Here is a 15420-nt window from a genome sequence, read left to right on the forward strand (position 1 = left end):
AAGCATCAGAGAGCATGAAAAATGTTCTGAGAGACTGAAGAATGCTACATTTATCTTTGCGTCCTACAACTAATAAGCCCAACAAGAATATTAAACAGTTCTGAAGAAAAAAAACCAAGACAGATTTGTATCTTTAAGGACAAAAAAAAAAAAAAAGAAAGAATAGCTTCTGAAATGCAACAAAACCACTGTATATATCTTTTATATCTGTTTTTTAGTGCAGCATAATCAGGTTTAATAGCAATAATGGGAGATAAAGTACGGTGCACATTAAAAGTTTAAGTGTTAGAAACATTAAGCATGACTTCTGACTGTACTTAAGGCGGTTGAGCACTAAGCTACGTTGGAAAGTCTGCAAGGGAGAGGCATCATACTGACATATAATGTAAGTTGTTTGGGATAACAGTAACAAGGATTTAATTTTGCCATGGGAGCTTTGACTTGTACCCCATAGAGAAACATACTCAAATAACATGCAATCATTTTGTATATTTCTGATAATCCTTTCTGTTAAATAATTGAAAACCAAAGTAGGAAAACTCAAAAACATTAAATGGAAAAGAAAGACACTGTCAAACGCGTTTGCAAAAAATCAAATCTTCTATCCAAAAAGTAGTTTAAGAACTGTGGTATGAATTTGTCATAGATAAAACCCTGTGAGGGACATCAGAGAACCCACAAATATTTATGGAATGAACCACAATCTGTATACAGAAGTTAACAAATGTCTCATTACAAATGGGATATGGTTTTCCCAGTAACAGAAGCACACAACTTGCATTATATTTAACTTGAGATCTGCTATAATTAAAAATGCTACAAAGAAAAAAAGTCTGCTTTATATATTACTGGAAAATACTTTTCAACAAACAAAGCATTCATTGAAACCAAATCTGATGAAAATTATATTTACTCATAAACACTTAAGAAAAAAACTGTACAGAATGAAAAATTTTTAAAAGCTTTCCTGAATTACTTCAGAATACATTATTTGTCACAGTCAAGAGTTCTGAATGTTAATTTCCATCATGCAAGACAAAAAAGTAACCTTGATATGTGGATTCAATCATGTATTTCAAGAATCAGCAAAAGAAATCCAGGGATGAAAATATAAGGAGTTTGTGTAAAGTAACTGAACCTTACGTAAGTAACTTGTACAGGGAGACTGCTCCAGCTCTTAAAATGCCACTAATTCCTAAGGACCAATTAACTCTTTTCTCCCATATTAACAGAAAACCAAACACCTCTCCCTGTTCCCCCCGGTATTTTACAATAACAGGCAAAATATAAAGCTACTTGGTTAGAAAGAAAGATTAAAGGCAGGTAACTTGAAAGAAGAAATGAAATGTAAAAACTCCAATAAAATTGCTTTATAACATAAAACATAACTCTAGCTTTCAGATTTCCTTTTATTTTCCAGTTTTACAGTTTATCTGCAAAATTTTTCATTGCATTCAAGTTGCTCAGTATGTAAACTGTGAAAAATATCCACAGACTTTTAAACAGCATTTAACATCTTTTTTCTTTGTCTCTATCCCTTCTTTTAACTTTTTAAACTGTTACAGTATGTTTAATACTGAATCTAAAATTTTATTAAAACTCTCAGATTTTATGCTGCGTTTCAAACACCTGAAGCATGATTAAGCTGATCTATGCGCTCGCAGACCAGAAGGCCAACCATATCCTGGGCTGCATCAAAAGAAGCGAGGCAAGAGGTCAGGGGGAGTGATTCTACCCCTCTATTCCTCTCTTGTGAGACCTCATCTGGAATACTGTGTCCAGTTCTGGAATCCTCAATGTAAGGAGATAGAGCTGTTGGAATGGGTCCAGAGGGGATCTACAAAGATGACTGGAGGGCTGAAGCACCTTCCCTATGACAACAGGCTGAGAGACTTGGGGTTGTTCAGCCGCCTGGCAAAGAGAAGGCTCAGAGGAGATCTCATAGCGACCTTCTAGTACCTGCAGGAAAGCTGGAGAGGGGCTATTTGTAAAGTCTTGTGGGGACAGACCAGGGGGAGTGGGTACAAACTGGAGAGGGGAAGATTTAAACTGGACATCAGGAAGAATTTCTTCCCTATGAGAGTGGTGAGGCACTGGCACAGGTTGCCCAGGGAGGTGGTGGATGCCCCATCCCTGGAGTTGTTCAAGGCCAGGTTGGATGGGGCCTTGGGCAGCCTGGTCTAGTGGGAGGTGTCCCTGCCCATGGCAGGGGGGTTGGAACTGGATGATCTTTAAGGTCCCTTCCAACTCAAACTATTCTATAATTCTGTGATTCTACGATCCAAGCCCAGGCTGCTGCAACGCCACCTTTTTGCTAGTGCTAATACTTATATGCCTGTCCAATAAATATGTAGGCTCAGGGCAACGATTTGACCTAAAAAAACCCCTGCCTGATGCCCCTAAAAGTTTTTGAGCTCCTTCAGCTTCCTCGATCAGGTCACTATGCATAAGTAAAACCAGCAAAACCATGGAGCTGCAAAGAAAAGCAGGTCTTAGAACAGCTCAAGTTTAAGTTTGCAACCTTGGTGAGCACATAACTCATTGTCCAAAGGTGACTGTGGTTAAAGTAACATTAAAAATCAACATCACATCCACCCCACTCTGTGTTGAGCACACAGTGATTAAAATGATTAATTTAAGTGAAAAATAAAGTTGTAGAAATGCTTTTCTTATTATGAAATTTATTTTGACTATCACATTATAAGGAAATGTATTTAAAATATATGTATTTAGGCAAATGAGTTATATATTACTGCAGATTCCAGTAAAACTCTCAATTATATACATTTCAAGTAAAAATATGATTGATGGCTAAAGCTGAACATTTTAAAAGTTGCATTCCAAATATAAATTTAGCTTTGAATAGCTTTTGGTATTAGATAATTAACAAGCTACATTTCTGAAACTAAATGGGCGGTTCCAGCTGTTATTTTACAATTAGTTTCCACTGAGGGTTTTAAATTAATAACTGCTGCAATAGCCTCAAACATGCCAATGTTAATTAGGAGTGGTGTTTCCATGTAATGCTATCCATATACATGAACATTTCACTGGGCGAAAGGTCTAAGTAGACTTTTTTCTCTACTAAAGATAGAAGAAGAGAGACATGTAAAGCACGAAAAGATTTTACTTCCAAGCCGTATTCCAGAGAGAGGTATATGGTTCTTCTGCAGAAGATCCTTACACTAAAAAAAGCATGGGTTCAAGTACAATAGCAAAAGATAATAATTAGAACTTGCTATTTATTATGAATATTTTGATTTAAAACCCAAATCAACAATTAATAAAGCTAGAGATTAATAAATTAAAAAAATGCACATCCAAATGAAATGTATAGAGAATCTTGTTCTCACACACAGGGACTCCTCCCTGTATCTTGAGGAATAAACACAACCTGGTCTGAAATAAATAAAAATTAGAAAATAAATTAGAAGAATAAGTTAAAATAGGCATTGTTACAATTTTTTTACCTTAACACAAGAAGAAAAGAACTGAAAAAGGTGGTAGCATAACTCTTTCACAACTTCTATGCAAAGAAAGAATTGCTTCTTCTTGAAACACAATGATTTTTTTCCACCTTAAAGTTTTTTTCCTATATAACATTATCTCTGCAGTTTTAAAGATTTTGAAATTAAATAAGAACTGCAATAGAGTTTTTATTACACACTAAGTTTTACCTTTTCTAATCCTCTACGGGACATATTCACAAAAACTATGTATGCATACATTTTTTCACTGATTATCTTTGTTGGGTTTTATTCAAAGAAAAATGAAGAAACTCAGGTCAATGTCAGAGAATTCCTTGTTTGCCCACCAAGTAAGTTTCAATGAGCTATTAAAAAAAAAAAATAACGCAAATGGGAATTTATTAGAACTTTTATAAAATTTTCAACTCTTAAAACGAAACTTATTAGATGAGCATTCTGGGAAACATTTAGTTACCTGAATACTAAACTTCTATGCAAAAAAAGGATTTTTCGTTTTAATTGTTAATTGTTCTGAAAATGAAAACATTTTTGCTCATACTGCAGTTACAGAAAATCCATGCTTTTTGTAGCAAGAATTTCAAGGTACAGTTTTATGAATATATGTCTAACAGCAATTTAATACTAAACAAAAAAATATTTCTGAAGAGAAGATGCTTATAGATGTGGCTGCTGTTGAAAAGTTTTGAAAAGCATTTGATTTTCCAAACCACATTCAAAAGAAAAAACAGATTTCCACACAGACTGCTGGCTATATATGTGCCTCTTGCATAAACTCCTTCCATCATTCTTTCCTTCCCCTCACTCCAGCCCTATCAGCACAGACACACAAAACTGTTTATTAATTCTTTTTTTTTTAAATGGAAGGATTTTTGTTAACCAATTATGGGCACTACATTAGTACAAGCATGTTCTACAGAAAGCTCCTTGAAATAAAAATAAACAGCAGATATTTTAAAGGAACAACATTGATTTGTTATGTGTAAATGTTTGAGAGGTTTGAGAGTTAAAAAACAGTGGAAAACAGCAAACTAGAAAAATGAAACCTACAGCAGATTAGCTACATTTATAATCAAAAGACTTGTATAGATAAAAAGTTTTAAGAAAAAATACAAAATAATTTACAGCTACTTTTTCAGGATTAAACACTTTACATGTAATTTTTTGGCGGGTGGTGTTTAAAGAATTCCCATTCACAAATTGAAAACAGTCTAAGAACAGCTTTATGCTTTGATCTATGAAAGATCTACAGATGAAAATGACCATGGAACATTCAGATCTGGACTATTAAGTTTTGATATATGACACCAATGAAATCCTTGGATCTCAAAACTGATGAATCCAGAGCATGGACAACAATTAGTCAATATTAGCCAAGTTGAGAAAAGCTTCTGGTTCTGTATCTTAAACTTCCAGAACTTGATAGTTGAGTAATATTTATTCCGGCTTTATAAGGACAATGAACTCCATACAGCCTGCATTCTCTGTGCTCTTTAACAGCCATTTATTTTTGTCTTAAAGATACTTTACCTCAAAATATTTTTACTCTACCAGTTTATGGATACTCCCTAAAATCCTGTTGATTAACGTTTCATGTCAGACTCTGCTAAAAACAACCACACCGGGGATGATTTGCAATTATCTATATAAGAAAGGTGGCAATTTGCACAGTATTAGGTATAATAATGCCCTTATCCCAATACAGAATTAGAACTAAATGTCACCTCCATTTCAACTCTGTGCTGCTTCATACTGAAGCAGAGCCATGCAGCTACTTCCTCTTTATTTTTCAGTCAGATGAAACAGAATTGCTGGGTCTTGTGATGAAGCTTTCTCAGCCATTTTCCTATTGATACCATCCGGTTCTGCTGGTAGCTTAGCACAACAAGTGGTATTCATTGTTCTAAACCCCCAACACACTACTTTTTTAATTCAGTAATTTTTATGACATCTTTCCACTTAATAAGAGTGTTAAAGGATTCCAGCTATGTACAGCTTAATTGCGCTAAGCACTGTTTGTATATACAGGAAAACACTGTCGTCATCTAAAAAGGTAACAAAATTATCTCACAGAATGCAAGATAATTGGGCAGGAACCTAGTTAAGATGACTACACAGATTTGATTAGTTCCGCTTCTTTAAAGCATTATAATTTATTCATGCTGATATTCTACATTAACCCCTTCCATTAAGAGAGAAGGAAACAGAGATATTACAAAGGGAAAACACATGAAGATGCATTAAGAAGGAAATGTGGATTTTCAGGCTATCCCAGGAGATGCTACTATGTCTGCTCCAGCTTTCTCCATACACGGAAAAGGATCTTCTGGCCTGGTGCCCGTAGAATTGCTTTAAATCTGTCAAAAGTCTGTTCTTTTGACAAGTGATCAAGCAGGTCTAAACAATCTGCTAGGTTTGTTGGCTGCAGAAAGACTTGAACAACTTGATCTAAATTGCTTTGAGTAGGAGGCTGGACTAGAAGAACTACAGAAGTCCCTTCCAACTAAAATTATTCTATGACTCTATGCTTTCCTTGGATTTTTGTCACAGAATCAGACACAACTGCTTTTAGTACTTTCCACATAAACACATATATTTTAAGTTTTTAGAGAAGTGCTCATTGCTAATAAGAAATCTTAACCAATGTTCTCCAAAGCTAAGAAACCACTGCTATACAAACACCACTAAAGTCTCTGTGTAGCTGTCATACAGTTTAGTTTGTAACTTCATTACACTGACACTGTAGCAGAAGCGTACCTTTGATATTACGGACAAAAGAATCCATAGATGAGAGAATTTTATTAAGCTCTTGAGGAAAAAAACTTCAGTTGGAGTTTTTGTCTTACTAGAAACCAGTGAACCAAACAAGACTGAGCCCAGGCCTGAGAAACACAATTTTTTTTTTGCCTACAGAGAGACACTTGTCTTTTCCTGTAGTTACAGTATTTATAAAATTTCCCTCCAATGTGATTTCTCTGACATCAACTAACTGGCTTACTTTCACTCCATCAGAGCATTAACATTATTTCTATACTTGCCGCAAAATGCTAGACCTTTCTCTGTTTTGTCAGATGTATTCAACCATTCATCTGACCATTTCAAAAGCTCTAACATATGCAACATTATCACAGAAGCCAAGAAATGACCACATCATCTTGTTTTTCTGCAGCTTTCTGAGTTGTCTTCAAGCACCCCCAATCCCAAGCTTAATATGATCAGGTAGTTAAAATCCAGAAAAATGTGGTCTCTCTTTCACGGCTTAGCAGAAACTTAACTACTTTGACTGTCTGACTCCTCCACAGTTTTAATTAACTGCTCTTCCCTCTCTTTAGTAAGGTTAGGCAGCTACCTCACTTGCATCCTTAACCAAAAAACTCCTTTACTTTGCTCCCTGTCCCAAAGCTTTCTGTTATCTGCAAGAGTTCTGCTCTACAGAACTGAAAGTTTCTTGATGGGAACATACAATTCTCAAATTTCTTGAATCCACACACACTTTACCTGGTGTTTAAGAACTGGAAATTCATGAGATATCATTAAAACAAACTGACCAACTCTTAGGACTTAGTAAAAGGAAAAAAAAACCCCAAAAACAAAAAGGAGAAGTTGTCTCTTACAGGAACCAGCTGAAAACGTGTCACTGTGCTTCCTTCAGGAGACCTGTATTTTTACTGTTATGGTACATGCATCTTTGCTTACTATCTGTATGAATAGTATAAACTCAACCAGGTCATTTTCTGCTGGAGGAAATAGTTATTTTTAGACTAATTTTTATATGGTATAAAAACCCCTGAAGTTACTATGAAGTTACTATTTCTTTCCACCTTCCAATAATCACTTGAAAAAATACTTGTGCACAAACTTCAGCGGAATGTAATTTTTCCAACATTCCATTTTCAACTTAGATCTCTCTCAAAGTTAAGCAAGTAAGCTCTTTTTCCTAAGACACAGATGGAGTCACTTCCGCTTACAGGCCAGAAGTGGCCTGGTTTATTGAGTATGACATGCAGCCATACCAGATCTACCTTTCATGCATTGGCATTCTATTAATGATATATGTCCACATTCAGTTTTTCACGTGTGAATTTATGGGACAAATCCAAAAGATATTTGGAAATTCTATTCAGCCTTCAGATATGAAAACATTTCTCAGCCTTTCCTAAATGAACTGGTTCTAAATGAGAAGCAAAGATTCTTCTTCCACAAGAAACACTACAAAAGTGACATTAATTGCATGCGGTTGTAGTTTAGACCTAAACAGAAGACTGTTTAAAACAAAGTGACACCACAAATTAAGTTTGTATCCTCACTCCAGAAACACTGCAAGGACAGTGGTTCAGACAATGACTTATTTTCTTTTATTCTATTAAAAGCAGCAGCAGCAGCAACTTAAAGGAGAAGAGAGGCTGGAAAAAGACAGAAGATGACATGTTGGGATTATCAGAATGCTGCAGCAGCTAATTCTTCAGTAATCAACAGGCTGCTGTAATTTTTTTTTAGTGTCTTGAGCCAAAATACACGAGCTACACATTGCGTGTGTTTGCTCATTTTATTACTTCATTTTCAAGTATTCTGTATTAGATCCAGAACATATTTTTAGTATCAGTACCATCTACCGTGGGCAGGTTAAAAGGGGCAAATACTCTGTAAGTTAGGAAATCTCACATTTGGAGAGACAAACACTAACATCAGGTCTGTGTCAAAAACAGCCCACTGTTTTTTGTTTTTCCCTGAATACAGACTGTATGTCCTGCCCTAACAATAAAAAAAATCCCTTTGTGTTATCTTAACTGGCAAACGGTAAAATCAACTCCAATTCACCCCTCTGGTCTAACAGCAGTATCTGCCTTGTAAGTAAATGAATGGCTATCTTCAACCATGCCTCAGTAACTAACAGTACGTTCTCAATGATCAAGGAATACATAATTAGAAAACACATCTACTTTGACTCCAAACTCAAATCTTATGATTTTTTAATTAAAAACACTTTTTAATTAAAAAATATTAATTTATATTGCTCAAAAGTGTTGAAGCTTGCTTAAACAGATCAAAACAGTAACCCTCTTCCCAAAACCAAAAGACCACCCACTGCCAACTTCAATATTGTCTCATAAAACTCTGCGAAGTAACTTGACACTCTGCTCCAATGTATTTTAAAAACACTAAAGCTAGGATAATTGGATGACTAAAGGAACAAAGATAAGACTGAGTCACTTGACAGCTGCTGAGAAATTAGAAGAACGGTCACTGATGCAGTTAGAGGAAATTACTGAAAATGGCAGATATTTCTCAGAAAGACACAGGACGCATGACGATGTGGGACTTGTCACAAAGCAGCCAGTAACAGATGAGAGTTGTCTATGGCATGGTGCTTATTTCTACTTTACCCATCTGGTGTCTTGATTTCTAAAGGAGCACTGGAGCATACCGTGTGAAATCCAAATACACACTGCATAAACCTAGTCTGGAACATTTATGTATATAAGAGCCAGAGATCCATAACATAAAACGTAATCAGAACCATTAAGCAATTGATGGACTGAAAAGCATGGAATTTCTGCATTTCTAATAACGTCGCAGATGCAAAGTTATCAGACTCAAACCCATGAATTGGCACAGCATCATTGATTTTAGATGTAAATTACATCCCTCCTGTTGTTCACTCACTGATTTGTAATGATATCTCTCAAAGCAGATTTGTTTGATATCTCTCAAAGCAGATATCAGAGTCTCCTCAAAAAGAGAGGGCAGAAGCTGGAAGAGCCTGTACAAATGTCAGGAAGATCTCTTATTTGTGGGCACATTGAGAGAGGATCAGGCTCTGTCATCCAAGGCCATTGCTGGTGCCAGGCTGTAAGGTTTCTTCCATGAAAGCTCCACAATAGATACAATGTCATTAAAAACAAAAATAAAACAAGCAAACTCAATAACTACACATACAAGCAAAAAAGCCTAATTTAAATATTTCCACGTGGAAATATGAAGAAAAAGACTCTTACAGCTTTTAAGTGATCAGAAGAGAAACTGGAAATATTTCATGGTCTCCTAAATATCCCAGTCTTGACAAAAAGTAAAACTTGCTGTCATTTTCTAGGCAATAAATATTTTACTGCTGGGAAAAGATTTTGATGTTCATAATTTCTATTGAAAAGCACTATGGAGTAGTTAAAAATATTGCCACATCTGAACAACAGACAAATGGGAAGTATAAGACACTTGTTCATCTGTATTTCTGTGACTTTTCTCACTTGGTATTATCCGAAACCATTCTTTCATGTCTGGCAAAAGTGCCAGCTCTACTAAGGATCATGTATTACTTTTATCATGTTGATTACATATGTTCGCCAGTTTTGCTGCCTATATATGATTAGTGTGGTTTGCACATACTTAGTGACACAATCCAGAGCATGACATTTTCACAAAAAATGTGTTTACTGGGAAAGAGCTCCTTAGAAGTTAGCATTCCTTTCAGCTTTGATCTACATGACATCAAGAATTCTACAGTTTGCATATATGTTTACCATTTGTATCATTAAGATCCATCTCCTTCATGCTATATGGCTACTGAGCGCTTCAGTAGTCACAAAAAAAAATTCCTTTTCTCTTAGGTGAACTTAGTAGTAGCTGAATAAAAGAAAACCTCTTAAAACGTTCTCATCTGTGAGCTCAAGTTTAGTAATGACTTGACATTTAAATTCTGTTATTCATCAGCACTTCACAGAAGAACTTGATTTGTCTAAACAGATCTGAAAGCCCACAAGTGAAGAAAATCAGAAAAACCTGGTTTTGAATATCAAAAGATCGTATGTGAAAAGTATTTTTACAGGCTGCACGTACTCGTTTTATTGATCAATTAACTTCTCCCAAAATGAGGTTTTCTGAGACCATACATGGAAACCCAACCCCCTCCGCCAGCACTTACTGATAAATGTCTTTTCTGAGCACAGCCCTACTAAGAGGGTTGTCAGCCTGAGGAGCCATAGAGACAGATCCAACCTTGAGAACCAATGTGTCTTCTTTAATTGCTGGATTAGCTGTAGGTAGGAGAAGAGAAAATGTGTGTTTGATTAAAAAAGTCACATGCACATAACAGAAACACTTGAAAATCATTTCTCAAATAAAATCTAAATAAGAACGTCAGCTAAGGATTCAGTTCAACTCAGGAGCAACAACTAATGCAAAAATAAGCCATAAAATAGCCACAAAATAGCACTGTTGTGCTACATAAAAGACAAAACCATTGTCATTCAGTTTCCCCACAGAGTTCTATCACAACACTAAATCCTGATCTGTGACTTCTTATTTTCTCTGATGCTTTTTTGTTTCAATTTTATTTTTGTCCAAAATTATGTTGATCTCCACAGATGACTTTGTGCTCTGTTTCTCCAATAATTACCTGCTAAAATATCAGCATGTTAATCACCCTGAATCATGCACTCTTCTTAACATGGGCCTAATTCCCTTAGATGTAAAACACTGCAGGATATTACAGTGCAACCATCCTAGTAGCATTTGGTATGGGTTGTAACACACGTGAAAAGCTCGAACACAAGGACTGTAACAAGAGAATCTGAAATCTGACGCACATACAAAGAACAAGATGCAGTACTGGACAATAAATTCCACATCAATAACAAAATTACTCCAAGAAGAAAAATCTCTGCTTTCCTCTTCATCTCCATCATATTGCAATTTCAGCCACATGTAGAAATTCTTAGTTTTAAAAGCAATGGTCATATTAGATGGAAAACTAAAGTTCTGCCCAGAAAAAAAACAGCAGCACATTTCTTGTAGTGAATAAACTCTGTTAAGTTTCCTTACAGGAAAAGGCTGAATCTACTGCATCTCCTCAGCAAATGCAGCCATACACAAAGCATTTAGATAAGATTCTGCTCAGAAGACTTTATAGTAACTACAAAGCTCCCGAGAACATGTAAGTACAGTCTGCACATTTTTTTTTACTTGATATAGAAGTTTAGCTTTAGAAGATTTAGCAGTGATGTAAGCACAGTGGGTGAGGTACATGGTTTATAGAGCCCTTAACTTTATTTTCCTCAGGAAACTCTTCTCAGCATACACTGATGCTGGCAGCAACGGTTTTATATTTTTTATATTTTTTATATTTTTTATAGTTTACTAGGTACCAATGTCACTTATTATTCCCAACTGACAATTTTTTTTTTTCAGTCATCCAGTTAGCCATTTTTAATTCATTTAACATTTTCACAGATGTCATACTGGGATATATTTAAATTAAAATACCATAAGACACAATGTCAAACTCCTTACAAAGATTACAAGCAAATCAAATCTTTGCAAACATTTTATCAACTTAGAATTATAGCCATAATGAAGAACGGAAATCAGATGTGTTTAACAACGCTAATTTTCTATTAAACAGTATTTATTATCGCGTAACATATATGCAATATATATTAACTGAATCCTGCAATAGATTTTTTCCTCAGGGTTCTCTGAAGGAGAGTAATAAAACTACCTATCTTAACTTTATTTGAACATCACACCTGTCATTTTCTAGACAAACCCTCAGCTGTCTAAAGCCTGCCCTTCCAAGGTGTGTTAAAAATTAGCCTCAGAAGACTAAGATCCCTGAGTGCAAGTTTCTCAGTCTGACTGATTTGAAACCATTTAGTAGTAAGCAAAGAGGATGTTACAGACCATATGTTATGACAGACTTCAAAGTAGGGAGCCACGCTCATGTGAAAAGAATATATCGCTTCTACAAATGCAGGACATACGTTTATTCAGTATGCCGCCTTTTATTTTTTCACTATTAACAAATCTATCATGTCTTTTTTCATGATTCCAGGTATTTTGCGCCTAGTACAAGTTAAAAAAAGTTCCTATTGTCCTCAAAGCATCCAGATGTGGATTTTCCCCATCTTTTCCACTTATTTTTTAATTTACAATTTTTATTCAAATTGTTCTCCTATGCTATATTTCTTCCTCCTATTTGTTACACATTGCTTTTATATATTTAGTAATCCTTCATCACTAAGTAAGTGAGGGCTGCTGAGCAGAGCATGAAATACCACCTGATGTACTAAGAAATAAAACTTTGAGGGAAAGCAGTATTGCGTATTGGCTAGGATGGAATGCTAGCCTCAAGTCCACCACAAAAATAACGTTCATCTGGTGCTGCTGCAAAAGCAATGAAACTAAAACGTTATAAAATTGTGTGGGTGTATTGATGCTTGTGTATACGTAAATTCCTCAGGAGAAAAATCATGATTTGGATTATTTCATAGAGTTTGCATACCACAGTTCATGGTGAAAGTTTAGTTTTGCACTGCATGAATAAAGAACAGATTTGCTTTCTTTTAACTCCGTGTATAAAGTCACAATTTCTATTTTTTGGGGGGAGTGTTGTTTTAGTAGCTGTCAGTAGGTACAGGGTATGAACAGAACACAACTGACTAGAAGAGAAACTGAGGTCATTGCTTTTCTGCTTTTACTGCAGTGACTGCAACTTGAAACACAACATTTATTGGATTAAAAATCTTCAAAAAATTATGAATGAGGTCTTACAGGGACATATCTCCACAATATGTAACATTTCTCTGACCTAGCACACCAGTAAGTTTAGTGATATTCAACTCTTACTCCTTATTATTGTTTCTAATTGCTATTGTTCTTGAAGACAATGAGAAGAAGAGAGAAGTGATTTATTTCACATTCAGAAGCAGACAAGAGTCTGAGAAATCTGGGGTGAAAGAAGAAATGAGAGGAGAATCATGATGAATTTCATTGTGACGACATTTCAGAATTTTCCAGTGGAAGAGGTTAGCTGGCTTTCTTATTATATTAATAAAGCTAATCTTCAGCATTATTCTTTAAAAGTATACACAGTTTTTCTTCCTACATCCATTCTTAATCATGGCAAATCTGTTCTTTGCAAGCATTTTCAAGCAAGGGATAGCAACAAGACAAAGTTTTTTATAATTTCTTTTTAATTAAGTATACAGCTACAGAGCTACAAAAACATACTTTATAAAAAAAAGATTTCCTTGACAGCATGCCCTAGACCTCCTTTCCAACCAGAATCGTAATTCTTTTTTTGCCAACACAGCCAGTCTAATTTTATCTTCCTGTGTTTTTAGCAATCCCAGTTGGAAAATTGTAGAGGATGCTGGCAAAAAAATGATCTATGTAAATTCTCACTGTCTGCACTTCTTGCAATTCGGCTATGAGAAAAATTTGAAGACTATACTCTTAGGATTATATTGTGTGCTATTGTGTACAATGGTAAAAAAAAACTCTCATGCCCATAGGACTTATGTAAATACATCATGACACCAGTAAATCATTTTTTCCTTTATTTTTTTTAAACTCTAAAAGAATTGTTGGTAATGGGAGTGATCACATTCCCACTAGCTGTTACAAAATGCACTTCTGACATCAGCATCTCCTTATTTATATACAAGACTGAAATAGGGATGTAAATCTATTTAATGTATGAAGGTACAATAATTTCTTAGAGGAAAAAAGTATTATCCATAGATCAAATGGCTACTTACTCTTCAGTTTACACTATCCACACCTCTGTAAACACCTCAAAGCTTCTTACATAAGGGAGTCTAAATAGCTTCAACTAAGATTTACTAAAATAAACTATATACTAGAATATCTTCACTAGATATTCTGCTTCACTATTGCATGGTTTTCTAGGTGCTAATTTCCACAAGAGCTAAGGCTCCCTCCTTAACGCTCCACTGCTGGAACAGGTGTCTATGCAAGACTGAAATGGTATTATGGTAGTGAGAGCTGACACCGCTGCAAAAATGGGTTCTTTTCCACAATTCTCGACTATTTTTTTTAATAATCACATTTTAAATGCAAACTCTATAAGTCCTGGGAAAGCAACGATGAGTTAAATATCTAAAAAACTTTCCAGCAAATCTGCAGAGAAGAGCACAAATATTAGATGTTTTCTAACTCTGACCCTTAAAACCAAAGGCCCTAGCAATGGTCAGCAGTTTAATTAAGTTAGATCATTTGTCCACAATACTGAACAGCAAAAAATCTTTAACATAAAATACGGTACCTTCTGCTGTATGACGATCTTCCTCATTTTTGGGAAAGAAGACTCTTATTACACCAGTGTTGATATAAATCAGAGGCAAGTTGCGGGAAGTTAGAGCATGAGTCCTCATAGGTTGACCTGGTGATTTTCTTTTTTCCTTTTGACTCCTCAGCAACCTGGCTTGAAAAATGCTTGCAATTGCATTAAGCAAAGGAAAACAGAGGACCACATCAAAGGCCTGAGCAGAAAGAAGGATCTCATGAAGAAAGTGAGGAGAACCATCAGTGTGACCTTCTGATAGTGTATAGAATGTTCTTCTCTCATTCCTCGATATGAGTTTGTGCCGGACATTTTTCGTTACAGCTTTGGTATAAGTAAGAGAAAGAAATCCATGTTGTTGGTGTGAGCCATCTAAAAGTTTTGCAGTTGTCTGTTTCGAAGAAAAAATATAATAAATGAACTGCTGCAAAAATGCACACATGTAAGATCCATCAATTAGCATATTCTCTGTTAGTTAGGATGTTTAAGATTCTATATTATCTAATAGCTTTCCACTGCCTCCAAATGGTAGAAAAAAAAATCTTTTTTTTTTTTGAATAATGGACAATTTGTCCAGACGTCACCATATTATGTCAGCAAAAACTATGAATTGCTGAACACTTCTTTTCTGATTATTTATGTTGTATGAAGTTCAAATCCAATCAGCCAAAGTCCTCCATACATTAAAGAGTCTGACCAAAATTTTCTAACCAAAATTTTTCCCACAGATATAGGCTTTGATTTCTCCTTCACTTTAGACATTTTAGAAGTACATCTTACTGTCTTGCACATCTGTATGTGCAAACACCATAGATACTAAAATAATGCTTGGGTGCTGAGATAGCTTCACTCTCT

General features: G+C 35.3%; 1 protein-coding gene across 5 annotated transcripts in view; it reads right to left on the bottom strand.

The window, feature by feature from the left end:
* VPS13B (vacuolar protein sorting 13 homolog B) overlaps window positions 1-15420 on the bottom strand; it is a 453221-nt gene that overhangs the window by 176228 nt on the left and 261573 nt on the right. For 4 of the 5 annotated variants that reach the window (XM_054059974.1, XM_054059977.1, XM_054059975.1 and 1 more), the window contains exons 29-30: window positions 14548-14956; window positions 10405-10516 (exon numbers count right to left, since the gene is read on the bottom strand). In XM_054059974.1, the coding sequence (XP_053915949.1) occupies window positions 10405-10516; window positions 14548-14956 (521 nt within the window). Of the gene's footprint in view, window positions 1-10404; window positions 10517-14547; window positions 14957-15420 lie in introns of those variants that run through there. The other variant, XR_008448774.1, reaches the window with a different exon arrangement.

Source organism: Cuculus canorus, chromosome 2, assembly GCF_017976375.1.
Source record: "Cuculus canorus isolate bCucCan1 chromosome 2, bCucCan1.pri, whole genome shotgun sequence".
Taxonomy (NCBI): Eukaryota; Metazoa; Chordata; class Aves; order Cuculiformes; family Cuculidae; genus Cuculus; species Cuculus canorus.